The sequence below is a fragment of the Colletotrichum spaethianum genome, assembly GCF_022836535.1.
Source record: "Colletotrichum spaethianum MAFF 239500 DNA, contig49, whole genome shotgun sequence".
Taxonomy (NCBI): Eukaryota; Fungi; Ascomycota; class Sordariomycetes; order Glomerellales; family Glomerellaceae; genus Colletotrichum; species Colletotrichum spaethianum.
In genome coordinates, this window is record NW_026054819.1 from 131,134 (window position 1) to 157,901 (window position 26,768).

Consider the following 26,768-nt stretch of genomic DNA (forward strand, 5'->3'; position numbering starts at 1 on the left):
GTAAAAAGCTTTAGAAAAAGAACTGTAGTCTAACAAGGCTTTAGGAAGAGAACTATAGTCTAATAGTTAAGGGAGATACTATAAGAGGAAATAAGAATACTACTTAAGAGATATTTTTATAAGTAGACTAGTACTAAGGATTACTATAAAGGATTATTATAAATAGAAAGATTTTACTACTAGTACTTAATTTTTTACCTATAAACCTTTATATAATATGTTTTCTTTAACTTATTGCTTAGTAGTAAATTTTAATACTTTACTCTTAAAACTATTAGTTTTTTTTTTTTTATTATTAATTAGTTTAAAATAACTAAATAAACGTTATAATTAAGATCTTTTTTAAACTTTATAAGGTTTTTTATTACCTTATTAACTTTAGCTTTTTTTTGTGATAGTTATTTTTTTTCTTTTTTTTTTTCCTATAGCTTTAACTTTAGTACTTTTTTTTTATTATTAGAGTATTTATTTCTAAGCTTTTATATTGATTTACTAATATAGGCGTTAGTCTTAGTAGTAGTAAGTCTTTTTTTTAGTAATTTGTTATTACTAATAGGGATATATTATTACTAGAATTATTTATTAGATTACTGGTTTTATGAAAATATAGGAGTACTAAGAAATAATATAAATAATTATAATAGTATATAAAGAGACTAACTTTCTTATATATTCTTTAAGTTATTATTATTATTTTTGTTATTTTCTTTATTCTTATTTGTTTTAAAGTTAGTCTTTTAGTTATATATAACCTTATTAACTAATAATATAGCGTTACTTTTTTTAGTGTTTATATCTTATATTTCTTTATATAAATCTAGTAGTCTTAACTTTTTTTTAAAAACTTATTTATGTTTTAAGTAAATAATTAAGAAGTTTTCTTTTACCTTATTACTATAAAAGACCTTTTTATTATCTTTATTAAATATATTACTTAACTTATAAGTAATAGACGTTTAAATAAAAAACCTTTTTTTTTTACTATTATATTTATTTTTTATTTATTTATTAGTTATAAGACTAATAAACTAGCCTTTAATATTAATTTATATTATAAGATCTTTAAAGACTAGTTTTTTTATAGTAGCCTTATTAATATTAAGGTTTTTATTATAGTATAGATTAAAAAGCTTCTTTATAAAGTGATAAGTAAGCTTTAAAGTCTAAATAGTATAAAAGTATATTAGTATTTATTAACTAAATAAATCTTTAAAAAAAGGTAATATACTACTTAAGGATTTATTATTAATTTTATTATATTTTTTATTATTATCTTTATTATAGATTTTAGTAATATCTTAAATAACTTTTTTATTAAGCTATTACTTCTTTACTGGCTTTTTTCCTAATTAACGTAATAGGTCTTTTTGTTTATTAGTAATAGAAGCTAAAATAATTAGTTAAATAACAATAAAGCTCTTTATATTAATAAAAAGCCTTTTTTTATTTTACTAGTTACTTATTATAGAGGTATAGGTAATTATAGTAATTATTTATAATAATCTAATAAGAAATAATAATATAGATAAAAGTAAAGGGAAATAAAGCTTATTTAGCCTAGAGAAAAGGGAAAGCGGTGAGGATAATAACCTCCATAGGGATAACAGCAATACATTACCTAATTTAAGCCTTAATAATACAGGAAACTCTACTTAATTTCAACCTGAGGTATTTTTTACTACGGTACGGCCGTTACCGCACTTATAACGCAGTCATCGATCAGGCTCTTAACCGTGGGATGCCGTACGGTATCGCAGTAGGCTTCGGGGCAGTACCCCCAGTTGCACGCATTCGCACAAAAACCTCCGTGTTCGTCAGTCCTCCCAGCAGCCGGGTACACCTCAAGGCCTTGCTACTTTGGTATCTCCTTTTGTGTGCCCAGTTTGGTGCAGTGGCACAAACTACATACGTTTTTTAAACAGACCCTCGGATTGGGAAGTTGGCTCTACGTGAAACAGCTGCCGTGTGACCAAATGAGTCGGTAACTTAGAACCAGATGGATGGCGAGACATAATTAAGGTTTATGCGTCCAATGGGTTCTCTGAACAGGGTTGGAAGTGGTGTCTCCGAAAACAGCAGCACATACCTAAACAGATGGCCCTCAGATACTGGGGGAAGCGATTCACAGCGCACGTCAACTAGCAGAAGAAAGTACGCCATCACACTTTCAAGGACTACCTGAACACCATCAATCGAAAGTTCAAAGTATAAGAATTTCTATGTCCAATCGACAGTATTTTTTTGAATACGTCCCACTTTCTTACTTCAATCTACCAAAGACTCCGTAACTCATACCCAACATTCATCATGCTCGAAGCCGCTTGTTCCAGGACCATTCCTGTCGTCCTGTACATCCTGGCCTGGATAGGTTTTGCAGTGATCACAATCATCTCTCTACTAGCCTTAGCAGGTGGGGCTTTTGCCATTCTATTGCACCGCTCTGGCTTTGCAGAAACCGAGACCTTGGAGGTCAGAGACTTGGATAAGGAAGACTACAATACAGCTGGGGGACTCGACACAGGACTTTCGGTACGTCTCGACGACTCTGGTTGTAATGTAGACAACTAATACATCATAGCAGTAAGGTAGGATCAAGGTTGGATAAAAAACTGACATGAAATGAGAAAGGATAAGGGCAGGTTTAAAGTAGCAAGCCGATCAAGCTTGTTTATTTGTTACAACTATCAAAGGCTAGATGAGCGGGAACATACCGGATAATACATACTACAAATGGCTTCCTTGGGAGACTCTGTGACAAAAAGCAAGAGTCTGATACAGAAAGAGACACACTGGGTCCATGTAAATTCAGAATGCCTATCCTAGGATAACAAGCTTCATTTCAGTCGTGGTGATCCCATGGGCTACTTCGATCCGAGTACCCAATTCCTACCTGATGCCTGGTGTGCAACTACTTAAGGCTCCTCCCAACGCCATGCCCCGATCATTCATCTGACGCGGATAAACCCAGGTTGTATTCCTCTATTGTAGTACTCTGCCCAGATTGGGTGGCTACTATGGAGATCAAAACAGGTTTTCAGTGGGGGGAACTTATGTTGCGCGTGACTCAACTTGGCAATCGAATGAGAGGTTCTGTGGTAATTCCGCACATCTGTGTCTTGGCTGGCGGAACCGTGATGGTGTACCTCGTTTGACTGCAACCTTCTTTCCTACCAGAAAAGGTTGAGAATGCGTAATGGAGATAGCATTCAAGCTTTACAACAGATCACACCATCTTACCAGCAAAACAATTTCGTTTCCTTAAAGTACAGTGTACTACTCAAAAGTAAGTTTGCATCTGTTTTCTGAGCGAACAACTATGGTAATTTGCAACAACACGGTCTCAAAACAGACCATCAACACTTGAAATCAATACCAGCTCACCATAACTGCAGCTTCGACCCGCAGTCTACAAGACACTGAAGCTCCCAGTCCTAAACCCCCAAATATGTTCAGCTCGATAAAGGTCCCTATCCCGACCATTATCGGAGACACAATGGAAGTCGCCAATGATACCCTTGTTCCCGGAGCGGACGAAGACGCATTCATCTTCATTGTCGGCCTTTGCGTCTGTATCGTATTCCTCCTCATCATTCATACCGCCTCAAATATTATTATCTACAGACAATATAACTACGACAACTTCATCGCAGAACAGCGCCTCTCCCTTAGAGCTAGGCGAGGGGGGCAGCGCGAGGCTGGGGAGAGTTTGCCTCGCTATACTGCAGAAGATCCCACGACATGGGGACTCTTGGATAGTGTTTTGGGTGCTCAGATACCGCCCCCGACGTATCAAACGATTGTCACCGCTGCACCGCCTTATGACGAGGACGAGGAACAGGCCCGGGAAAGAGACGGAACTAGCAACGGTGCCGTTGTCGCGCTGCCGCAATATGTGAACCAGGAAGATATTTCGGAGTCACATAGTTCTGATGACCCGGTGTAAACGGTTTGAAGAGAACGGCCATAGATGCCTGCTGGTTGTCTGGGACGATTAAATAAGGGTATAGACCAAGAAACATCCCGCTCACCAGCATGGGTCGATACTTTTCAAGCCAACAAGTCTTTGCTTTATCTTTCTTCTATCACCGCAGCTTGGGTTTGTAACTGAAACCGGGCTGATGTGTTGTCCAGACGTGGCATTTTCCTCCACATTGAAAGCCAGCCCATTAACGAGAGACGATTCAAACAAAGACATTGGAGGGCATCATTTCAAGGAGGATCAGAAACCTAGAGCTACATGGGGTAATTCGTCTGCAACATCGCGAATTTCGTCAAAGTTCAAGTAGATCCCCGTAAGGGCAACGTGGAAAGCAATCCAACAGGTGAAATGGTTAGAATCAGGAACAATATGACAGACTAACAATAAACTAAGACTTGTCTCAGTTCAGTCATGATAAGCTCTGTAGGAAGTATTTCAGGTATAGAAAGAAAAAGAAGAAAATCTGCAATGTGAATACAGAGAGAAAAGGCAGAGGGAAAGAGAGAAAGGCCTAGCTAGAGCTGTATGTGGTTGTTCAACGCGCAAAAAACAAGAGTGGGCTCAATCGGGATTCGAACCCGAGACCTCGCCCATTTTCTGCGCTAGGCGCAAGGGTTGTGAAACCCGAAGGGCGAATCATACCACTAGACCATTGAGCCAGGCAGTTCCTGAGAAACCGAATGAGTGGTAATTGGTGGCGATTCGTGGCCAGCTTGAGATATATGTAGGATACCCAATACTGACTCGCGCACACTAACAATGCTATGCCACTCGAGAAATCGCTTTGCTCTCAAATGATGCCATTAAGTTGTGATTGAAAGTCGCTGAAATGATGTGTCCCTATTCATACAGGCCGTCCCGACATGCTTTGCACACCATCTCTCCATTGGGTATCTCACGCACTAAGACAAACCAGCCAATCTCCTGAATCCAACATTCTCCACGATTCTTAGCCCACCATTCAACGTAGTGATACCCTTCCCGCCAGCCGCCATCCCAGCGTCGACCTTGCCCATCGCCATCTCCGCCATGAATCTCCCCAACGTTTCGGTCGGGCTGACGAATGATGGATACAGGGTCCTAGTCAAGGGGCCTACGTAAGTAAACATCAAGTTGTAGAACATGCCCGGGTTCGGCACGTAAGGCTTGATGGCGTCATGGTCCCCCTTGTCGACAAAAGCCGGGCGGATAGACTCGGCCCGCAGGCGCGGGTTTGCGGCACGCATCTCGGAGAGGGCAGTCTCGGTCTCGCCCTTGACGCGGGTGAAGATGGCGCTGAAGCGGCCCGGTTGCTGAGTGGCGCCCACGCCTGATACGAAGATGAAGCGGAAGGGCTCATTCTCCGGCGGGAGATTGGCGAAGGCCTTTGCTGCTTCTAGAGTGTAGTTTTTGGTGATCTTGACGTAATCCCTGGGTCTGGTTAGTAGCTACAACTTGCAAGGGGCAACGGGAGAGTGCTTACTCCTTGCTCACTTTGTTCTGGCTGATGCCCAGAGCCCACACGGCACCATTCGCGCCCTTGAGCTTGTCTAGTAATTCCGAGTCGTATTTTTCGAAGTCCTTGTGGATTATGACGTTGATGCGAGGGTCTTTGGCGTCCTCGGCCATGGGAACTGGGTTCCTGCTGAGAATAGAGATTTTTGTAATGTCCTTCATCTTGATCATGGCATCCAGAGCGCCTGAGCCGACCAGGCCAGTTGCGCCAGTAAGGATAAGATGCATCGCGGAGGTATGCTTTGGGGGTTGTCGATTCGTTTGGGTCAGAATCTGCAAGGTTACGGTGTTGAAAGTTGCGTAACCTGAAGGATTGACAGGAGAAACATGAGAGGTCGTCGGCATCGCCATCAGCAGCAGGGCAGCCCTTTATTTCACGATACATCACATCCAATGCGGGCGATGCGGCCGCCAGCAGGGGCCGTGCCGGAGTTAGCGCTATCGCCACCACTAAACGCCTCTGGCTCATGTAGGACACGGCTGCTACCGCCCCCTTTGTTTGCGAGCCTCATTAGGCCGATTCCGGGCCCAGAGTCTCGTTGGCGGAGAAGTTGCATCACTTCTTCCGTCTGTTCTGCTGGAGGTGCTTACCGGCTTGATCATGGCGTTCATTGAATACTACCTAATAGACATACGCTGCGTGTTCTAGGCTGAATGTGAATGGAAGCTTTCGCCAACGCCAGAGACTTCCAGGCACCTGTGACCTGTCGCAACGCGCTGAGCCTCTGAAAAACATCCACTCTTAACCCCGACAAACGCCATACTCCGCTGCGGGATTTTGCATTTTGCCCTCCAACAGGTGCCCTTCAATTTCAAAATTTCCAGCTTCTCGGAATTCTTGATTCTCCACTCGGTCGGAACATGGCTCTGAAGCCAGGGCAGTGAGTGCGCGTCCATCAAGTGATGGCTGGAAAGCAATCAAATGGTAATGCGAGCCGTGGGAGATGTGACGATACATGGCCGAACGTTCCAGCTGGTCGTCTGATCTCAGCTCTCAACGCCCTTGCGAACCGTTGCACCTCAAGAGTATTTCAGCCTTAACTTGTGAACTGCATTGCTTTCTGCATCCGAGGACAGATGACATTATGTTGCTGTGTTCTCATTGATTGGTTGTGTTCACCATCTTGTGTGGTAGATGTCATCTCAGAGAAAGGGGCACAGCTGGGAGTGATTGGCTCCTTGGAGTTTTGTCCTTTCGTGTGAAAATCGCACCCGTCAAAGATCTAAGCAAGTCGCGTGCGAGAATGTGTCAGCTAACAAAGTTGACGCGGAGCTGCAGGTAAGGGGAGATGCTGGGCAGAGGGACCGGGATAAACCTATGCCATCTCACGTTCGTATTCTGTGCTTCTTCTTGGCGACGTGACAAACGTGAATGTTTACAAGAACCACCAGCATGTCAACCCAAGAGGCGGCCTAGACGTACTCCAACGTCGCTATGAGTCGTAACGGGTCGATATCCGACTTCACTTGCGAGTCTCCAGGCCGTTGTCAATGTTGTTAGTGATTGCCTCTAGCCCGGTTTTAGGGGTCCCGAGCCACGTGACAGATCGCATTTTCTCCCTGCTGTCAATGACAGGAAACAACGTCAGACGCCTGACCAGGAATCCCAACGGTCTTCTTCTACGGTCTAGCAACCGTGTCGAACGTGCACCGACGTGACCCGAGGATTCGGGCCGCCATGCGATGACACGGTGACCTATCACCATTCGGGTATCCATAGGTCGGCTTGCGATCCCCCTTTCTGTCGACGTTCCTCTCTTCCGACGTAAAGGAATATCTACGGAGCTCAGATATCCCGAAAACCCAGCAGGTGCTATTTGCTGCTACCAGAAATGTATTGATCAAACTGAGACACGTGCGTTGCATTGATTGTCCCAAGCTCACGTTGAGCTCAGCTGACGGCCGTCAAGGGTAAGGGCATGCTGGCGAACCATCGATCTAGGACAGGGCCCGAAAACTGTGAAAGACGTGTTCATTACCGCCCCAAGGACCGCGTGCTCACAGTAGCCGACGCGGACTTTGGCATTGATGCAAACAAGGGACACCCACCGAAACCCCACGGGGAGGCTCTGCGTCGAGCCACAAGCTTTCCTGCATGATCGATAAAGTCGGCTTTGGGTAATTGCAAGCGGTTTTCTGCGACTGCAAGTTCGTCCGGCGCTGAATTTCCCCAAAACTAGATTGACAATGATACGGGGGCTCTACGCTCTGGTCGTCCCTTCTGACCATCAGTCGGAGCCACCACACTTCGGAGACGTATCAACAATAGTGGATGAGAAGATGATGATGTGATCTCGGCAGGATGCCCGAGGGAAGAAATTTCGACCCCCAACGACGGATAACGAGAACGAACGCGATAACTGGCTGCGATTCCAATCCGAGTCAGACGCAGTCGAGGCCAAGCCTGCCATGGACCTGTCTGGCTTTGGCGTCGAATAACGGCCCGATCGAGTGGATCGCGTCTGTAACGCTAACGGCGACTGATGGTCTGGACGCCCTCTGGACGCTGTCCCGTCTCCATCGGGTCCCATCAACGCGACGGGACGACCTACCGTATTCAGTCTACGGTCTACCTTAAACTATGGCGGCTGGGGAAACCCCAAACTTTGCTTTACGGAGACAGGCTCCAGACGCGTCTGGGGAACGTATGATATCGTGGGGTCTTCCCTCTGATGCGTTACACGGACGAGACTATCCGTATCCGCAACAGTCATGTGAGCAGCACGCAGGCTTAGCTAATGAGCGGCGCTTCTTTCTACTCCATGCTTTCTATCAAAGCCTGCGAGCAATTAACAACACTCAATGTGCGAGGCCCCCGCAGCGAGTCCGATGACAGGCATGGTAGAGCATCTGAGCGCCCGCAAGCGAGATTTTCTGAGGGATGTCTGACCATCTCCCCAGCTCGAGCTGCCCATGGGGTTCCCCATCTGTTCTGCGGAACCTGGAAGCATGATATGTGGAGGTTCTTGGGGAATTCGGCTAGAACCACCTACAGGGAGTAAGGGTGCAGAAGCACCGGCGCCATTGAATCTAATCTGCTCTTGACGGGCTCCCACATTGTTGGAACCAAGCCATGATCAACAGGCACACGGGCCAGCCCACCAGTGGCCGGCCTGCCAATGGCCCAGCTTCGTTACAATCTATCAAACAAGCTTGTCTGGGTATCCCTTGCCAGCCTCTCGCTGTTACCAGCTCATTATCACGCTGTCACGCCCAGCCTTCACTGCATTCTCGGCGCCAACGCCAGGAGATGAACTCGGCCAAACTACTGGCGCGTCAAGGGGGTATGCGCTGACCGGCTTCACGGCAGTCTTCTAGTGACGTTCCACCGGGTTTCTAGCGTCCTACCGAACGAGGCATAACGGCGTCGGCATTGACGCCGGATTGCCTTATCATTGGTTACACCAAGACCCAGCAGGACCGCAACACTGTCAAAAAGGCACGATGCCAAGCTCATTACCTCCCCCGCGCCATTCCCCTTTCAACCCCGCAAAATCCCGCCTCTGGGGGTGTGCCTGGGTGCCGCCGCGAGAATCAGCGAGAGAATATGCGTCCGGCCGTATTGTGGAGAGTTCGTGAGACGGTCTTCTGCCCGTCTCGTGGCGAGCCGACTCTTTTCTGCGTTTCCTGCCTACAACCCCGGCCGCGCTGTTATTCTTCCTGGGCAGCCAGGTCTTGGCCATCCCTTGGCAGCTCGATGGGCAGGGCAAGCCTAGTGTCTTTTCCTGCTGGCTCCGTCGGTCGGGTTCGCACAGCCAGAGTCCTCTCCAGTCCTGCACTGCAGACTACGAACTAGCCCTTGCCTCATCCACCCCGCCAAACACTGACGCCAAGGGGGACGCCGGGCCCAGAAGTGATCCATGCGAAATCCACACCCACGGGGGATGGCCTGGGGGTGGATGGTTGGGGCTCAACGGACGAGCCCATATCCCGGCATTTGCCCATGGGGATATCACAGATCACGTCGCGAACATGTTTGGATAAAAGGTGGTTCTTTCCCCGGACTAAAATAGTTTATTCTCATCATCACCCACAGCTCAGGCAGCCTTCTTCACAGTCATCACAGTGGTATTTTCAGCTCAGGAAGCACTTACACTCGACTGTCTTCCTAAAATCGTCACCCATCGCCACCAAACAGAACCAACACAATGGCTGGCGGCGCTCCGATTATGGCTCCGGCCGTGTCTGGTGGTTACCTCACCGGTCGAGCCCTGATCTTCCCCCTCTCCCTCGTCATCTCTCTGTTCTTCCTCTGGGGATTCTCCTACGGCCTCCTCGATGTCCTCAACAAGCACTTCCAGACTGTCCTCGGCATCAGCAAGCTTGAGTCCACCGGCCTGCAGGTCATGTACTTCGGCGGCGGTTACCTCCTCTTCTCCCCTGTTGCCGCCGAGGTTCTGAAGCGCCGTGGCTACAAGTTCACCATCCTCATGGGCCTTGCTCTCTACTCTCTTGGCGCTATCCTGTTCTGGCCTGTCGCCCATGCCTCCCTCTCCACCGACAACAAGCGTGCCATCTTTGGCGGCTTCTGCGCCTGTACTCTTGTCATCGCCTGCGGTCTTGCCACTCTCGAGACGTCCGCAAACTCGTACGCAGTTGTCATCGGCAAGCCCGAAACCGCCTCTGCTCGTCTCCAGTTCTGCCAGTCTTGGAACGGTGTTGCCTCCTTCATCGGCCCCCTTATTGCCTCCAAGTTCTTCTTTGAGGGTGCCAACGCCAACTCTCTCACCAACGTCCAGTACGTCTATCTCGCCGTCTCCTGCGCCGGTGTGGCCGTCGCCGTACTCTTCTTCTTCGCCCGCCTTCCTGAGGTCAGCGAGCAAACCCTTGAGGAAGCCGGCCCCAACGCCGATGCCCTCGGCCGTCCTGTTGGTCAGGGCCCTATCTACAAGCAGTACAACCTCATCTTCGCCTTCATCGCCCAGTTCTGCTACGTCGGCTCCCAGGTCACCGTCGCGACCTGGTTCATCAACTACGCTCATGAGAACGGCGGTTTCTCTGACTCTCAGGGCGCCAACTTCCTCTCGTTCGCCCTCATGACCTTCACCGTTGGCCGCTTCGTCGCCACCGCTCTTGCCACCGTCTTCCAGTCCGACTTCCTCCTCATGATTTACGCCGCCGCTGCCATTGCCCTGACTGCTTACTGCTCCGTCGGCACTGGAAAGGCTTCCGTTGGTGTTCTCATGACTATCTTCTTCTTCGAGGCGCCCATGTACCCCATTCTCTTCACTCTCGGAACTGCCAACCTCGGCCGCCACACTCGTCGCGGCGCTGGTATCATGGTGCAAGCTGTTGCAGGTGCTGCCGTCTTCGTGCCGATCCAAGGTGCCATTGCCGATGCCGCACACATCCGAATTTCTTACATCGTGCCCCTCATCGGCTTCACCTACGTGGTGGGCTATGCTACTTTCCATTGGTTCCGCCACGGCCGCAACATCATGCGCATCAAGGATGCGAAGCGCGCCGCTGCCGAGTCTGAGACTGAAGGTGGCATGGTGACCATTGACGGATCTGAGAAGAAGAAGACCGACGACTGGGTGGAGAGTGTTTAGAGGCAAGCAAGGAAGGATGAGATACCCAAAGCGATGATGATGTTATGAGTTTATTGTTGTTCTTCCAACATACGTAATATACACGAGCACCTATCCATGTCGTGTGGCAAAGGCCAACGACACAGCGCGGCGTTTCAATATGGATTATACTAGATGATAGATGGCAAAAATCTAGACATTTCAAACTTCAGAGCGCTGTCCAATCATTCCGCCGACCTTGCTCCTTTCCGTGTATTGTGGATCTCTCCACCTGCCGAGCGCCAGGCGCCGCATCGTCAACATTAATCCACGTCCATACACCAGCCAATTATGACAGATTTCCGCAAGAGAAGCTTCTGTCCTCTGTAACGCCTATAGAAGCATAGACATACCCGCAACAAGACTCACAATGGCCGCCGCGGCCGCGGCACTTCCGCTTTTGACTCTGCCTGCGTTGCCCATGGCATTTCCGCTAGACGACAGGAAGGGTCTTTGCGCCACGACGCGAATATTATCGACGAGCCTGTCTTTGTCGCGCGTGTAGTCCGCACCAGTGAAGTTGCATTCGCGCATGATGATGTCCAGGTCTATCCAAGGTCAGTGACTGTTCACGTCAAGGAAAGTCCATGGGACTGGATAGACGTGAACGGACGAGGCACTAGACTTACTGTTCGCCCAGTTTCCAGACTTCCGTATGCAACTCTGACATAGTCCCGCCAACAGCTGCACGTTGAAACTCGTGTTCGCACATGTGCATTGCTTCTCGGCATTCTCGCGATTCTCCTGCTGAGTTGGCTGCTTCTCAGGGCCGGTACCGACGGCCGGTAACGCCGCAGGGTTAGTTGAGGACGCCTGTGGCGGGGATTGCTTCGGCCGGGTGGGTTGCTTTTGCGGTGGAATTGTCTGTTCTGGGGTGGCCGTCGACGACGAAGATGACGAAGAAGAGGTTCGAGGCGAAGAAGGATTCTCAGGAGGCTGCTGCTCCGGGGGCTGCAGTGCGGGAGGCTGTGGAGGTTCTCGTGATGTCGATGATGGCCGTGGTAGAGGCGGTGGGATTTGTACCGGTGGCGGTGCTTGTACAGGAGGCGGAGCTTGTACAGGAGGAGGAGCTTGTACAGGAGGAGGAGCCTGTACAGGAGGAGGTGGCGGCGGGAGAAGAGCAGGAGGCGGGAGAGGGAGTATCGGGAAAGGAGGGAGTAACGGGAAGGGAGGCGGAGCCTGGATTGGTGTGGGTATCGCTGGTGCCGGCACCGTCAGGAAGACTGTCGAAGTGATCAACACTGGCGGGGGAGGCGGGAGGGTAGTTGTCGAGGTACTCGTTGAGGAGCTTGTGGAGGATGTTGTTATGCTCTCGGAGGAAGACGAAGACGACGACGGTGTAGATTCCGGTGGAGGAGGCGGTGGTGGTTGCGCGGACGGGGTGGGATTATTCTGAGTATCTGATGTACTCAGTGCAGGATCCGGCGCGGGAGCAGCAAACGGAAGCGTGGCGATGAAGGCGGGGGTTGCCTCCACAGCCGGTTGCGCTTCGGCAGCATTGGTGGGAGCAGCTTGTTGCCCTTCTCGAGCCGGTGTCGACGCCTCTGCTTCATCTTGGGCTGGGCGGCGGTGATGATGGCGGCGCACAACACCGTAAGCGCCTCCAGGAGGACGTCTTCCCTCTTGTATCCTTTCCGGCGGTGGATTCGGTGGCAGATGCTCGATCTCCCTACGCTTCAGTCGCCTCAGCTCATCGAAGGTATTATCGACGTCGCATTTATACGTTAATTCGACAATTGGCCCGCATATTGTTGCACACTGGACCGGGACATCATCAACCTGCACCTCCCTCGCCTTCGTCAACGCGGCGAGGCCCGAAAGAAATAGCACCGATATGTTCGTCCCTCTCATTCTTCCCTTGAGCCGGTGCCTCTGGGTCCAGCTCTCCGTATTAACCCCTTGGTAGCGACGGTCTGGTATCGTGCGTCTCAAGGAAGACACCAAAGGCAGGGAGATCGTGAAGTCGCTGGTAACGACAGAAAGGAAGTCTAACAGCGTCAAAAAGGCACCGCGGACTGGTCGTGAAGAGGGTCATCCGCACATCATCCGAAAACCGGTCTACTGTGGAAGGACGAGTTCACCCAGGGCGCCACCTATATCACACAGCTCGTCTCTCTCTCTCCCTCGGATTCTCATGTCATCTCCCCAACCGCAGGCGCATCCTGTACGCCTCCCGTCACATAGCATCAACGGATGAAACGGCGCCTCCGAAGGGAAGAAAAAGGTTGAATAGAAAGCCAATCACTACCCTACCTACACTCACTGACCAGACTAAACTGCCGATTTTGGCCACCAAGATTGCCGGCACTGACCTGTCAGGTCACACACATACACACTCCAAGATGCGAGTTAACGTCACAGAGGCAAGGAACCCCGGGAACGGAGAAAACCGCTTGTAAAGCTACTTGCCCAAAGGGGAAATCTGGGTTCGAACGACTCGTCTCACTCGTCTCGGAAACAAACCATCGCATGGAGGTGGGACGGTTGGTAGGTCTGGAGACGTCGAGGAAAAGGTGCCCTCCCAAGCCTCCTACTCATGAGACTCTTTGCGCCGCTGTTGAAGAGTGCCATGTGAAACGCGAACGGACCGCGCATCCGGCTCGCCCAATCTCGATGCATTGGAACTCAGAATCGTCCTTTCTCAGTCAACCAATCTGGGGACTCGCGACCCCCGAAGAACAAAAGCGTTTGGTCGTCGGAAGTAACAGGCCGATTATGGTTATTGGGGCCCGCTTGGCCCAGTGATCTGGTCTGGCTGGGGGGGCGAGTCAACGCGGAGAGTAAGGTAGGGTCGGTGCGTACGGCTTCCGGGTTGCAGCATCGGAAGCCTTGCCGCGATGACGAGCCTTTCGATGTTTAAACCGCTAGACTGATGCTTAAATGCGTTGCGGAGTTTTGAAACAAGACTTTTTCGATAGCATGATCTCGAGGTAGGCTTCTTAGCGCTCGATGGTCGTGGGTTGAGTACGGCACTTTGTGAACACGGTTTTATACTGTGACGGGCAACCTCTCAGAAGTGTTGTTCTCTTTGGATTACTTCTTTCGTGGTGCAGAAGCCTAGAATCCGCCTCGACAACTCTCAGACGAACGTGTAGACCGAGCCTGGGCGGCTTCCTCGGATGGCGAGAGCAGATTGTCTCGATTCGGATGTGAAACGCGACTCGTGAAGGGATAGAAAGGCGATCCCATACGGATCAGATGCGAATTATGGTTAGCGGCAAGTGGACTGACTAGAGTTTAGTTGCCTATGTTCACGGTTCAATATCCATCCGGCACTTTCTCCTCACGCTCATGGTTCAAACTCTTTGCAATTCCTACAAGTACCTATCGTTGGCTAGCGAGCGAATGAGATCTTCTTGTTTTGGGACGACGATAAAACTGTTTCTCTTACCGGGATTCTTGGTTTACCAGGGTGTCCAGACTAGGTTCGCGGGACGGAACTCAATGACTGCCGTTGGAGTGCTACGTAGATGCGTCCAGCTCACGATAGATCAACGGTGAGCAGCAGTGCAAATTAAATCAGATAATGTATTATTGAAGTGGTTGATAGAGAGAAAAAGAAGTCCTTGACTCTGAGTAATTGGCAAGCAAACGCTCTCAGTTCCGTCCCTTTCTTCCAACACTCTCAACCCGAACCCCCAACTTGGCCATCCCGTCAGCATCAACAACCCCTCTCCCATCAAACACCCACCTAGGAACTTGCATATCGCGCGCTACCCTGGCCCAGTCAATCCTCTCCTTGGTCTTGTACTCCTCGTTTCCCAGCCCGGTGGCAAAACCGGAGACCTTTGAATCCAGCTCCGCCCTGCAATCGGGACAATCATTCGCGCACTCGGGCTCTACTATGTAACGCCCAAGTGGATCATCCGAAGAAGTCACCGGCTCCTTCAGCCGGTCTTGTTGTGCCATCAGATACTTTTGAAGCGTCAAAACATCAGCTTGACGGATCTCCAAGCTCTGGAATGGGCGTGGGTCGAAAGTCACCCCCGATGTCGTGCTTCTGCGGAGAGACGGCAGCGGGGCCTTTGTGTTGCGAAACTCGTCGAACTCGGTAGTAATGAGCACCGCGTTGCTGTCGCTGCAGGCCTCGTAGGCGTTTCCGTACACCTTCAATGGCCCGCCGTCTTCTTCTAGGGGGTTCAGCTTGCCGCAGAGTTGTCGGATCTCCTCCCGGATAACGAGAGGATTACAGCACGGGTCGAAAACGGCAATCTCCCGAGGCCCTTCTTCCAGTAGAGTCCGGATGATCTCGAGCGCCGGCGACTCCCTCGTGTCTGACGTGTTCTTCTTGAAGGCGTACCCAAGGATCGTGATCTTCTTCCCCGCAAGCGTGTTGTTCAGACACTTGACCACCCGCTTGGTGAAGCGATCCCGCTGGTAGTCGTTCATCTTAACCACCTGTCGCCAATATTCTCCAACTTCGTCCAGATCAAGTGACTCGGCCAGATACACGAGACTAAGGATATCCTTCTTGAAGCAGCTTCCGCCAAAGCCGATGCCGGCCTTTAGGAACTTGTCTCCGATCCGAGGATCGCGGCCCACGGATGCAGCGACCTCGTCTACATCCGCCCCTGTTCGTTCGCAGATTGCGCTTATCGAGTTGATGCTGCTAATGCGTTGCGCCAGCATTGAGTTGGCCACCAGTTTCGCGAGTTCAGACGACCACACGTTGGTCGTGAGGATGCGCGAGCGAGGCACCCAAGCGGCGTAAACCCCCGCGAGTGCCTCTGCCGCGCGCTTCCCTGAGCTCGTCGTGTCGGATCCAATGAGGACACGGTCCGGGTGCAACAGATCGTTCACGGCGGTGCCGGCTGCTAGGAATTCTGGGTTCGAAAGGATCTCAAAGTGAACGCCAGGCCGGTGCACGGCGAGCTGTGTGCATGCAGGTTAGCTGTGTGAATCTGAACCAGTGGTTTTGCTGTCGGGAACTCACAGTCTCACGTACGAGCTCTGCCGTCCTGCAAGGAACGGTGGATTTCTCGACGATTATGGCGCCCGGCCTTGCATGCCTTGCAACCTCGGCGGTGACGGCCTCGAACGCGGCCATATCTGTGGCACTGCCTGCGCCATGACCCCGCGTCTTCGTCGGCGTGTTGACCGCAACCAGAACAATATCCGCTTCCGAGATGCATTTCGATACCTCTGTAGAGAAGAAGAGGTTCGGTTGCCTTGCAGGCACAGTGATGCTGCCTTCGCCGCATTGACTCCCACATTCGGACGGTGTGGCTGATGACAACGATGAGATGTTGGAGCATCCCGGCTTCACCGGCTCGTCCTTGAACGAACATGCATTTGCTCCATCCCTGGCTACTCTGACAATGTCCCGGAGGCCAGGCTCGTAGATTGGGGGATGCTTCGAGTTCCATCGCCGAATGCGCCGCTGGTCTCTGTCCACAATGGTGACGCGAATATGCGGGTTTTGGAATGCGATGACCGCGGCGGTCGGTCCACCTAATGAATGATCAGGACGATTCTTTATGAACGTAACTCAAACCATAGCTTACCCACGTAACCTGCGCCCACGCAGCAAATGTTCGTGACCAGAGGTCTTCTAGAGTTGGTTGCTGAGGAGGCGTGCCCCTCTGGATCCGAGAGGAGCTCCCCGAAGGCGTCATCGCTCACACAGTCTCCGTCAGCGACGAGATTGTTTGCTGCCCGGACAACAGGACTGAAAGTAACGCTTCCTTCCGGTGTCGTAGGCACTGTAGAAGGTGGACGAAAATTGCCCTCGTCGGTGTCGTCAATCGACACCGCCGGAGCAGCCCCGCCCACGTTCATAATTGCCTTTGTCGACGCGAAGACTCCTCAGAAGAGTTCACGTGTCGCATGCAAGGTCCGGAACTCCAACTGTATAAATCACAGAGGACGGCGATTTTTGCGGTAGATCTCGTCCTGAATGGGGGATTCGTCCGATGTAAATGCGTTCGTTTCACTATTTTTAATTAGGCATGGTCAGACTGGTGGCGGCCGTGCGGAACGAACGGTTCGGAGGAATTGACGCGGCTCTTGGACGTGAACACGCTTGATTACGAGCGTCATCCGATGAAGATGTCTCTGCGGAGAGTAGGTAATTGCCTGAACGGCTTCAAGAGCTTGACACGCGTCAGTTTGTGTGGCTATTAGAGGCTGACAAGTGGTGCAAAGGTCGTTTTTACCGTGATCTGAAAGTCGTTATGAAGTCGAAGAGCTTCTGGTGAGGTTTCTTGAGAGATGAGAAGAGGTGGTAAAACAACACAACGTGCTTCGAATTCCAGTTCTTGCGTCGTGGGAAGCCGGGCTACTTGAGGTCATGGACCGGGTATCACAAAACGCCGGCCACCACTGGGCCAACCTGGCCGAATGATTACCATTTTTGCCGATAAGAATATCCCAAAGCCACCCGCCCAGTCACGAAGCTTATCTCGGTTTATGGCGATTTGGCGCGTGCCGCGTGGGCGACCAGACCTATCTCCATCGTGGTGCCCCTCATTGCCATTTTGCCCCTCCAGCGTACGAGCCTTGGCATGGTATGGAGGACGGAAGGGCGAATGGCAATCTTTGACAAGTCCAATCGCATAGTATGCAGATGCCATTCGCCAAAGTTGCGCTGGGTGGCCGGGGATGATCTGCAAGATCTGGCGTCCAACCGTGATGGCCACGGGGATCTGAGCGCAACTCGTCATTCGCTTCCCGCACCCCAGAGAGGTTCGTTGACTTGTTCGAGGAATAGTCACGCGGCTAGTCGCTGATGAGTTTGCCTCGACTCTCGTTGTCTTACTGATTGGCTCTTGTCCACCGAAGCGGGAATGTGCCGCTATCCGCACCTCTGATTGGCCACCCACTCGGAGCATCGAGATTGTCCCGTGTCCAGCCATCTACGCGCATAAGACAGTTGCGAATGTTCATTGCGGGAATATTCGGCTTGATGGAGTCTTTGTGTGGCGGGCGTGACTCTTGCATTCTACCTTTCAATACACGACATGATACGGTTGACATTCTGGCGATAGGGCGAAGTGCCACGACTTGAAGTGCACGCGACGGGGCTGCTGCTGTTGATGACCAACGTTTAATGAGAGGATTCAACAGGGCTGAGTGCATAGTCTCACATATCAGACGCCGAGGCTAAAGCCAAAATGGTTTGGATGTCCAGCTATGAGAGGTTATCGCCATGTCAAAGAGATAGGCGTGCATGGCGTGCTATTGGAAGGCCAGCTCTATGGGCATGCAACCAGAATTGGCTTCTGGACCCTGCAGCGAGGTACCAGGCTAACTCTCATATGGCAGCCCCGCCCCCACTACAGCTGCAGTTGGCCATCCAAGCTTCCCATGTGGCCCAGCACGAGGCATCGACAGGTTCGCAGTGGGTGCCTCTTCATGACTCTGCATGACTTCTCCTCGGACTAGTGTCATCTCGTGCATTTTCTGCTTGCTTCTCGTGTGACCTGGACCTTTTCGCCATGCGTGAACCTGTTATCAAGAAGCCAAGCGCCTCCCGCGCCGCTCCTTGAGTGCATTCTGTGGACGCTATCTTCAACCTACCGCCTTCAATTCGAGCATTACATATCACTAAGAACTGCTACTGCTCAGTTCATATTCGTCATTGACAAGGCTGAAGACGTCCCGAACGAGACTCCAGTTCTTAAAAAAGTAGCAGCGATACTAGAAGCTGACGGTTCGACTCTGGCCATCATGGACCAGCCCCTCTTGCCTAAAAGCTACGGCACCTTGCCGCGATATTCGGTCCACGACAACTCCGTCTTCCCGTCTTCGCTGCGCGGGAAGCGAATTCTTCTTTGCACAGAATCCTTCGGGCCCGTCAATGGCGTTAGTCGGACGACCTTGATGCTCGTCGAGCACCTGCGATCTCATGGCGCGCTTGTCGCCGTCGTCGCCCCTCATAACCACACCCAGCACAACACCTTTGCCCCCACGACAGAGACCGACAGCCAAGTCGAAGTGCGCCTCCAGGGCTACCCTCTGCCCTTCAACCCCGAGCTTTCAGTTGTATACCCAGTACGCGTGTCAGCCCTCTTTGCGAGGACGTTTGGCTCCGATACCCCGCCCGACTTGATATATCTCGCCTCGCCGGCGTCCCTGGGCTTCCAGGTCATGCTTCAGCTGCAGCAGCAGCCAAGAGAAAAACGGGTGCCGGTGATCTGCAACTTCCAGACCGACCTCGCCGGGTACTGTGCCATTCTGTTTCCACACCCATTCAGCACTATGGCCGTCTTCGCTTTTGCCATGGTCCAGAGCTTTCTGTTCCGGCACGAGTCCGTCAAGACGGTGTTCTACCCCTCGCGCTTCGTGCGCAAGTATCTCGAGGCCCAAGGGGTGCAAGGCTCGAAGCTGGAGGTCTTGCGCCGCGGCGTCAAGACGGAGGTTTTCCGACCAGACATGCGCAGCGAAGCGCTAAGGAAGGAAATCGCCCCTGACGGAGAGATCATCCTGATATGCGTATCGAGGGTGGCGGGCGAAAAAGGCTTCGACTTCCTGGCCAAAGCTGTCAAGAAGTTGGACGCGAGGGGTCTCCGGTTCAAGCTCTATGTCGTGGGCGGGAATCGGAACCCCGACGTCGAGCGAGAGGTGCACGAGATGTTTGACCCTCTGAGAGAGCAAGGCAAAGTCATATTCGCCGGATTCAAGACTGGAGAGGACCTCGCGACGGCCTACGCATCCGGCGACATCTTCCTTCACTGCTCCATCACCGAGACGTTCGGGCTCGTCGTCCTCGAGTCCATGGCGAGCGGCGTGCCAGTGGTAGCCCGGGACGAGGGCGGCCCGAGCGATATCATCGACGACGGACGCTGCGGATACCTAGTCCCACCCGATGACCTCGACAGCTTTGTCGACAAGGTCATGTACCTGTCCAAAGACCAAGACTGCCGGGCCAAGATGGCTGCCCAAGCCCGGACCATGGCTTGCGAAGCTACCTGGGAGAAGATTAACAACCAAGTCGCGTGGAGGATGGCCGATACCATTGAGGAGCGGGAGCGAGAGAAGGCCCAAATCGTCCACCAAAGGTCGTCCATCGCGATGCAGGCCAGTCAGCTGGTCCCAGTATACAGCTGGCTACTCATGAACAACGCCATACGCGACGTCGTCGTAGGCAGAATCGTGGATGCCAAGCTCGTTGGCGGGTTTGGGGTTGTCATGACTTTCTGGTTCTTCACAGGACTATACCTGGCGTTTACGGAAGCAGCTCTCTGGGTTAAGGGGAAAATGCCACGGTTCTGGAATCAGCGGGCTGTTGTGTAATTGCCTGGTGTGTTGCGATCTCGGTTTACAGGCGTTGGGGTATACCAAGAAATCCTTCAGCCTATTACCTCCGGTAGATTCTCACCCCTTCGACTCTACTGGCCACACCGGTTCATCCGTCGTCTCTCCTGTCCCTTGGAGTACTAGGGCAGCAGGAGGGCGATAGGTCCGATAGGAGAGGGGATGAGAACAACGGGATGGAGTGTGGCGTTCCATCGGCGTTTGATGATATCCGTAGTTTTTTTTGGTAGCGTTTGGGATGGGACTGGCTGAATGAAGGATTCCTCGAATGCCAGTGACGACTGAACAATGAAGCTCATTGAACAAGTTCGGTAATTGGCCTTGAGCCTGCTAATCGTGAAAACTTGTGGCGCTTGCCGTGACAGCCGACTATCGTGGTGTTGCCGCGTCATTATAGAGCGATGAGACACCAAGCCAGCAACTCTGTTGCGTTGCGGAACATGGCAGCCGAGGAGATTCCAGGTTCAGTGACGCCTGTGTCGTCACCTCAGTACGGCAACTATCTGCTGTATTCAAAATGCGGCGGGTGGGTAAGTGGGTGGTGGTGCGAGAGCGCGATGTTGGGTTCGTAATCCAACTGGGATTCCGAAACCAGTCGCACCAATGGGCACCAGGAGGCTTTGGGGGGTGTTTCGGGCATCCGCCGCGATGTGGGTGGCGGCGGTTGCGGGCAGGAGTCGTTCTTATTCCTCGGCGCCATGTTGATAATGATCGAGGGATGTATCTCCCTAGGGGTGTATCTCCCGAGAGACAACAATCAATTTTGGGTACGACCATTTCCTGGCTCACCGTATCAAATATCCGGAGCCGGTTTGATGACGAGGCGGGCTCCTCTCAATCTGGAACCCATTCGGCAGGGCAGGGCGACGGGTGTATATGATCAATAACATTGATAAGTAATTAAGGTTCAGACGCGGAAAAGCCAAGCTTTTGGTGACAAGAGGTTAAAATCCTCTGGGACAACGACAAGATGATGAAACGCGGCGAGGGTCGAAGTATGATGACATGGACGGAGACCTGGGCGATTGGGATTTGTGGCTGGAATGTTTGGCCAAGCCACATATTGTGATTGGGTGACCCGTGTGGCTAGAGTGCTGGAGTTCTGGCCCTCGGCGCCCTCGGAAAAGGCCGATTCGAGATGCCAGATCAGAGACTCACTGAGCTTTTTCTGGAGTAAACCTGCAACATGGACCCCTCGGCAGGTGCCGTTCAGCCGTTCTGGCCCATTCTCAGCAGTGGTTCCGTGGGCCCCGGTCACTTCAGATTTGAGATTTCCCTGCACGGCGTTGACCAACAAACTGGGCCAAGTTCGCTGCATGGATGCCATGGAAGTGCCCAGCGCTCGTCCTGGTCCACGCGTTTCACCTGAGACAAGGGCCGCCGGTGCCTGCAGGCGCCGCGCGCGGCAATGCAGGGCCTGTCGGTGAGAGCGCTGGGCGCCGTTGCTGATTACTTCACAACATCGGCAGGCGTCACTTGTGATGAGAGAGTCGAAATTGTCTTGGTGTCCGGTGGGCGGCGTGATCATGTGGCCACCTGTGAAATGAATGATTCGATGGTGGCGGCTGTTTGTTCCAGCGTATGTCCCTTCCTGTGCACCATGGACAATTCTACCGGTCCGTTCGTATTTGTTTTCGGCTCCCCGCTCTCGATCACTGGTAGAAACCCGCGGGACGGTATCGCAGCGCATGTCCTCAAAATCCGAGCACAGGACACAGAAGCCATCTTTTTGGCCACTGGGTAGGCCGGCCTGCCCACATCGGATCTTGCAGTCACACCCACGTAGTACCTAGTGTACATCGTAGAGTGTGCGGCTTGAAAGTCTAAAACCGGTGGCTGCGGACGCCGATGGTCTCCAAGCCTACCCCTTGTGCTGACAACGGTGTTTTGCTGCTGACTGTTCCAGTCTCCAGTAGAAGGATGAGAGGGTGTACTTTGGGTCCGGTGTATCTGTGCAGAGAACCAAAGTACCGCGCCCCTGAACCGACCAATACCTCCAACTCGAGACCCTGGCGTCTCTAGCATCATTCTCATCAGCCAATGAAACAGTTTCTCAACCCCCAAAGCTGCTTCAGTCCCCGACCCTTCCTCGAACGACGCTTGTTCCATCTCCAGTCGATCCGACAATGCCATGGGTGGGCCAGTCGACCAGTAACCACCCGGTCAGGGTAGGGATATGCTGACGAGGCCTAGGCACAAGTCGCGTATCCTTTCAAGTCTGGGACGGACGGGCGAACTTTGCGGTCCTAGCGATGGGGAGGGAATGAGCTACGCATCTCCATCGTCTGCGGCCAGCCCGTTCACTCGCCTCCGTTTTACCAATCAAGAATCGTAAGGATGCACCCATACATCCTAAAGGTTGCCATCGCTTCACTGTGTGACAGTTTCGGACGGCTTTCTCCTCTTGTCAGGCTCCAAAGTGTGCGGGCGGTGCACTATTAGGTACAGCCACCGAGCATGGGTATGTACACACCTGGACCCGCACGCCGAGCGCTACCGAACTCCGTATTCTCGGGCTGGGCGAACATGGAGGAGGAGAAGAAGAATAAGAAAACAGTACCCGAATGACAGACGGTATTAGGGTAAATAGCCAGCGGCAAGAGGAAGGGACAAGAAGACAAACGGGGGACTCGGGGAGGGACGGGGGATGAGTGACTCGAGATTCGTACCTTTTGCCCCCCTGCTATTCTCAGACACAATCAACTGAGCATGAGCTTATTCCTTCCCCGAAAAGCGATAGGCCATCCCCAATATGGACTAGTCAAAGATCTCCCGGCTAACCTTACTCTGTACCTCGCAACCTCGCAGCCGCCCTCCATCTCTTCCCGTCCCTCCAGCATCCTTATGTGAACCAATCATCACCACCGTATCCAAACTTGGCACCGCCCCCCTACGGCCTCCCTTTCCCTTTTCTCCCTCTCGTGTCAGTGTCACTCGCTCGCGCACTCACTTTGTGCACAGTTCGCCCACATTGTTCCCATCTCGACCTCCGTTATCCATTCCATCTTCAAGCTCACCCTCCCTTCCCCCCCTCTTCTCCCTCGTCTTGCTGCCCCCTTCCTCAGCCCGTTTCTCCGTTTCCACGTTTCCAGTCCCCTGCGCGCCTCTCGTTGCATTTGCCGTCTCACAAAACCACAGACCACCCGCAGTCTCGTACACATTCGCAAGCACAACCGTCAACTGCCACCCACAACTTGGCTGTGTACCTGTTGTTGTAGGTATCCCCCTGGTCCGCCTTCGGTCCCAGGCCACCGTCATCCTTGTCTGGTCACCACCCCGCCACCCACCCTCTCTTGGGTTTCTCTCTCGACACTGGCACCGACGTCCACGCACCCGTACTCACAACCACACTCTCACATCCAACCTTACCCACCGAGACTTGCAACAAACTTCCCTTTTCCACCTGTCAAGGGTTCCAACGAGACCCATCGTGTCGCGCCAAACCACCAGTCCCGTCTTGCATCCCATCCAGGAGCGGCTCAAACCCCCCTCAGCCCTGCTGTGGATCACAAGGTGTCAGGCCATTGCTCGTCTTGCCAGGCACACGATGGTCGCTGCATGACACAACCTCTCCCACACGTCTCCTGTTGTCAAAGGCCCAGCCCTGCAGTGCCCTGCTTGTTTGTCGACGTTTAATCTCCGCCCTTATTGAATCCTCGCCACCCCATCCCACTTCGCACTTCCTCCTGGCCTTCCCTCGTTCTGCGCCATTCCGAGTCGAGTCGACCTGATCTCGCGCGACCAACCCGACCCGAGTTCAGCTAAGCCAGCAATTACCAGTATCCTTCCCACCGACGGGCAGGTCCCTATTCTTTTCCTTTTCCTTTCTTTCCCTTTCCTCGCCGCCGAACTTCTGAGCCCCTCCGAACCCGATTCGACTCGGATTCAATCCCGTCGTTAACGAACCGACGCCATACCGACAAAGCAATTCGACAACCCTCGATCGATTGAATCCCCGAGTAGGTGGACACGATTTTCGCTCATTCTTTGGCTTCGTCTTATTTCAATTCGCTTCGCTTCGCCGCCGGCCGGGACCCGACTTTGTAATTAGACCTTGGCGACGCCAAATCATCCTCACCAATCCGCTCCACCTTTTCTCTCGGCCTCGACTTGAATTAATACGATTACCGCCCCGATATTCCAACCACCACTACTACTCAATCGAAGCCCACTTTCAATTCCCTCATCGGCGACAATGTTCTGGAAGGTGGTCGTGACCACGGCGGCGCTGGCCTCGCGCGCCTGCGCCGAGATCCGCCCGCTGTCCATGGACCAATCCATCGAGGTTAGGGCGGTGGATGTTTTAGAGCGAAACTACGAGGACGTTGCGAACCGATACATCGAGAAGCGCCAGAATAGCGCGGTGGACGGCCAATGGCTTGCAAAGTCCGAAGTCGCACTCAATGCCGACGGTTCAATCAACATGACAGCTTGGGAGACGGAGACATCGCAGAAATGTACCGACGCGCTTTCCCATCTTGACCAGGCCTCAAACCCCTCGGGAACTTGCATCTGCTACAACTTGCCGAGTCTGGACGCTCAAACCGGTGTTTTTGAGGCCGACTTGCGTCTCTTCAAAGTCTCGGAACCCAACGGCGTCTTCTCGGGGATCCCGCCCCAGAACATCCAGGTTGGCCTTTCGTTCAATGGCGCTTCTGTATCCCCGGTCAGCGCGGATAAGATCGGCGGCACCACTGCTCGTCGGGACTTGCGTTTCGAGGTTTCCTGGAACTCTCTGCAAAAGCGTTCAGTTGCACCCCAAGCCTTGCAGACGTACCTCTTTGTCGGACAGATTGACCAAACCAGGATGGTCCAGCCCATGTCTATGTACGGACCCTCCCCCCATTCTTCATCTTCGGGTCGGAAATGCTAATTGAACTTAGGTCACAACTGGAAGCCCTCGTTATGCCGACTCTGACACTAACTGGTGTAAACGCTGTCGGCCAGACCGTCAGCACAAATGTCTCATCTAACGAAGCCGCTTTCATTACCGGCGTCTTCTCTAAGGAAGTCATCAAGTCCGACCTTGCCGTTGCTCAGGCCGCTGTCGATGAGGTTGTCGCCCAGCTCAAGAACGGCACCGTCGCCTTTGTTCTTCCAGGCGTGCAGATTATGATCTTCCCTGTCGGTCTGGTCATCACCAGCACTTGGCTTCTTATCGGACTGTCCTTCTACGGTTTCGGCACGTACGAACGCATTGGCTACGCAGAGAGCTACAGGAGGAGGCGGGCTATCGCGGGCGACACAGCCAAGCGTATATAATCAACGACATCACGCAACACTTACGATCAAGTTTGTAGGGAACTCTTAAGAGGAGGAGCACTCAGAGGAGCCAAGTAGGGCCTGGAGGATTGGATCACTTTTTCCGCCCGCAGCGGTGGAAGCATCAGCATCAAGCAGCAGCGTGACATATTTTTTATTTTTTTTATTTTGGCCAACTTCACTTCATCCTCCGCGCCTTGGGGAGTCCCCTATCTATCGTAAATAGTTGGATGTCATATTTGCTCTATCTCTATTTCTTACTATAGAAAGAATATCCACAAACTAGTGAAGGCTGCATTTGCCTGTTCCTTGGTCGTTTTCCGTCCTCACAGCAAGTGGATTAACCCTACCGGTAGACTAAAATTGGATGCGGTGTGCTTCTGCGGCTATTGTGCGACATGTCATCGTTTGGGAATAGTTTCAGCTTGGATATCACGGAATACGACGTCACGGCGATTCGACAATGTGGATGTACCGGTAGGTCTTCATAGGATGACTTCAGCCACGTGTGGCTGACCATCCAAGCTCTGCGAGGGTCGTTTCTTCTCGGTTCTGATTGGCTGTCAGGTAACATGACATCCAGACTCTTGCCCAAGGCTCTTTCGATCTCCTTGTGAAGTTGCGCCTGTAATATCACGCTGTACTGAGGGTCTAGTTGAGTTTTTGGATCTGCCGGTGTGCCCATGGCATCTTTACAGATACAATAGTTTCTATGTTGTGATTTGACAATCCGTGTGACTCTGTGTGCGGGTGGAGTGGGGCGTAGTATTTACACGCAAGTTCTCCCGAGTTCAGGTACGATGCATGCAGAGACAGGTCCGTGTTAAGGGATTGGACTTGCGGTGCATCTGATTCGGACATCTCTCTCATAATTCAAAGTTCGATGCGGGTGGAAAGGAGCTGTAGCCAAGATCTTCTAACGTTTACCTCATCTTCTCATGGAATACGTATATTGGACATGCGGGCGGTTATTGCCCCAAGTGTTTGAATGGGACGGTTGCCTTTTCCTTTTACGTCGAAGCTGGCTGTTTTAGGGTGCAATTGCAAAAGTAATATTTTGCTTTCCCGTCGGGTGTGAGGGGAAGGTTTGACGTTGAGATGCTTCTCTGGGTGACTGGCGGAGTTGTGCCCATGTGGAAAGTTGCTGTCCACCTAAAGCCGAAAGCTTCGGTTCACACCTTGCCAAGGCATTCCATATCTACTAACCT

General features: G+C 51.9%; 8 protein-coding genes and 1 non-coding gene across 9 annotated transcripts; 5 read left to right on the forward strand and 4 right to left on the reverse strand.

Moving 5' to 3' along the window:
* Positions 1 to 3,445: 3,445 nt before the first annotated feature.
* Positions 3,446 to 3,943, forward strand: ColSpa_11680 (uncharacterized protein; the record flags this gene model as incomplete). The annotated part of the gene is made up of 1 exon (XM_049277892.1): positions 3,446 to 3,943. The coding sequence occupies one exon, from the start codon at positions 3,446 to 3,448 to the stop codon at positions 3,941 to 3,943; it is 498 nt and encodes a 165-aa protein (XP_049133849.1).
* A 593-nt stretch (positions 3,944 to 4,536) lies between these two features.
* ColSpa_tRNA_308 lies at positions 4,537 to 4,638 on the reverse strand. The gene is made up of 2 exons: positions 4,603 to 4,638; positions 4,537 to 4,572 (listed from the first exon to the last, which is right to left on the reverse strand). It is a non-coding gene; the product is annotated as a tRNA-Pro (tRNA).
* Positions 4,639 to 4,881: 243 nt separating this feature from the next.
* ColSpa_11681 (uncharacterized protein) lies at positions 4,882 to 5,701 on the reverse strand (the record flags this gene model as incomplete). The annotated part of the gene is made up of 2 exons (XM_049277893.1): positions 4,882 to 5,389; positions 5,442 to 5,701. The coding sequence occupies 2 exons, from the start codon at positions 5,699 to 5,701 to the stop codon at positions 4,882 to 4,884; spliced, it is 768 nt and encodes a 255-aa protein (XP_049133850.1).
* Positions 5,702 to 9,621: 3,920 nt separating this feature from the next.
* On the forward strand, positions 9,622 to 11,025 carry ColSpa_11682 (glucose/galactose transporter; the record flags this gene model as incomplete). The annotated part of the gene is made up of 1 exon (XM_049277894.1): positions 9,622 to 11,025. One exon carries the CDS (start codon positions 9,622 to 9,624, stop codon positions 11,023 to 11,025), a length of 1,404 nt encoding a protein of 467 aa, XP_049133851.1.
* Positions 11,026 to 11,205: 180 nt separating this feature from the next.
* Positions 11,206 to 11,577, reverse strand: ColSpa_11683 (uncharacterized protein; the record flags this gene model as incomplete). The annotated part of the gene is made up of 2 exons (XM_049277895.1): positions 11,206 to 11,367; positions 11,413 to 11,577. 2 exons carry the CDS (start codon positions 11,575 to 11,577, stop codon positions 11,206 to 11,208), a joined length of 327 nt encoding a protein of 108 aa, XP_049133852.1.
* A 359-nt stretch (positions 11,578 to 11,936) lies between these two features.
* On the forward strand, positions 11,937 to 12,278 carry ColSpa_11684 (uncharacterized protein; the record flags this gene model as incomplete). Its single annotated transcript, XM_049277896.1, has 1 exon — positions 11,937 to 12,278. One exon carries the CDS (start codon positions 11,937 to 11,939, stop codon positions 12,276 to 12,278), a length of 342 nt encoding a protein of 113 aa, XP_049133853.1.
* Positions 12,279 to 14,640: 2,362 nt separating this feature from the next.
* ColSpa_11685 (UDP-glucose:glycoprotein glucosyltransferase) lies at positions 14,641 to 16,821 on the reverse strand (the record flags this gene model as incomplete). The annotated part of the gene is made up of 3 exons (XM_049277897.1): positions 14,641 to 15,915; positions 15,989 to 16,494; positions 16,548 to 16,821. The coding sequence occupies 3 exons, from the start codon at positions 16,819 to 16,821 to the stop codon at positions 14,641 to 14,643; spliced, it is 2,055 nt and encodes a 684-aa protein (XP_049133854.1).
* Positions 16,822 to 18,711: 1,890 nt separating this feature from the next.
* ColSpa_11686 (GDP-mannose-dependent alpha-mannosyltransferase) lies at positions 18,712 to 20,277 on the forward strand (the record flags this gene model as incomplete). The annotated part of the gene is made up of 1 exon (XM_049277898.1): positions 18,712 to 20,277. The coding sequence occupies one exon, from the start codon at positions 18,712 to 18,714 to the stop codon at positions 20,275 to 20,277; it is 1,566 nt and encodes a 521-aa protein (XP_049133855.1).
* Positions 20,278 to 24,493: 4,216 nt separating this feature from the next.
* On the forward strand, positions 24,494 to 25,560 carry ColSpa_11687 (uncharacterized protein; the record flags this gene model as incomplete). The annotated part of the gene is made up of 2 exons (XM_049277899.1): positions 24,494 to 25,125; positions 25,182 to 25,560. The coding sequence occupies 2 exons, from the start codon at positions 24,494 to 24,496 to the stop codon at positions 25,558 to 25,560; spliced, it is 1,011 nt and encodes a 336-aa protein (XP_049133856.1).
* Positions 25,561 to 26,768: the final 1,208 nt, after the last annotated feature.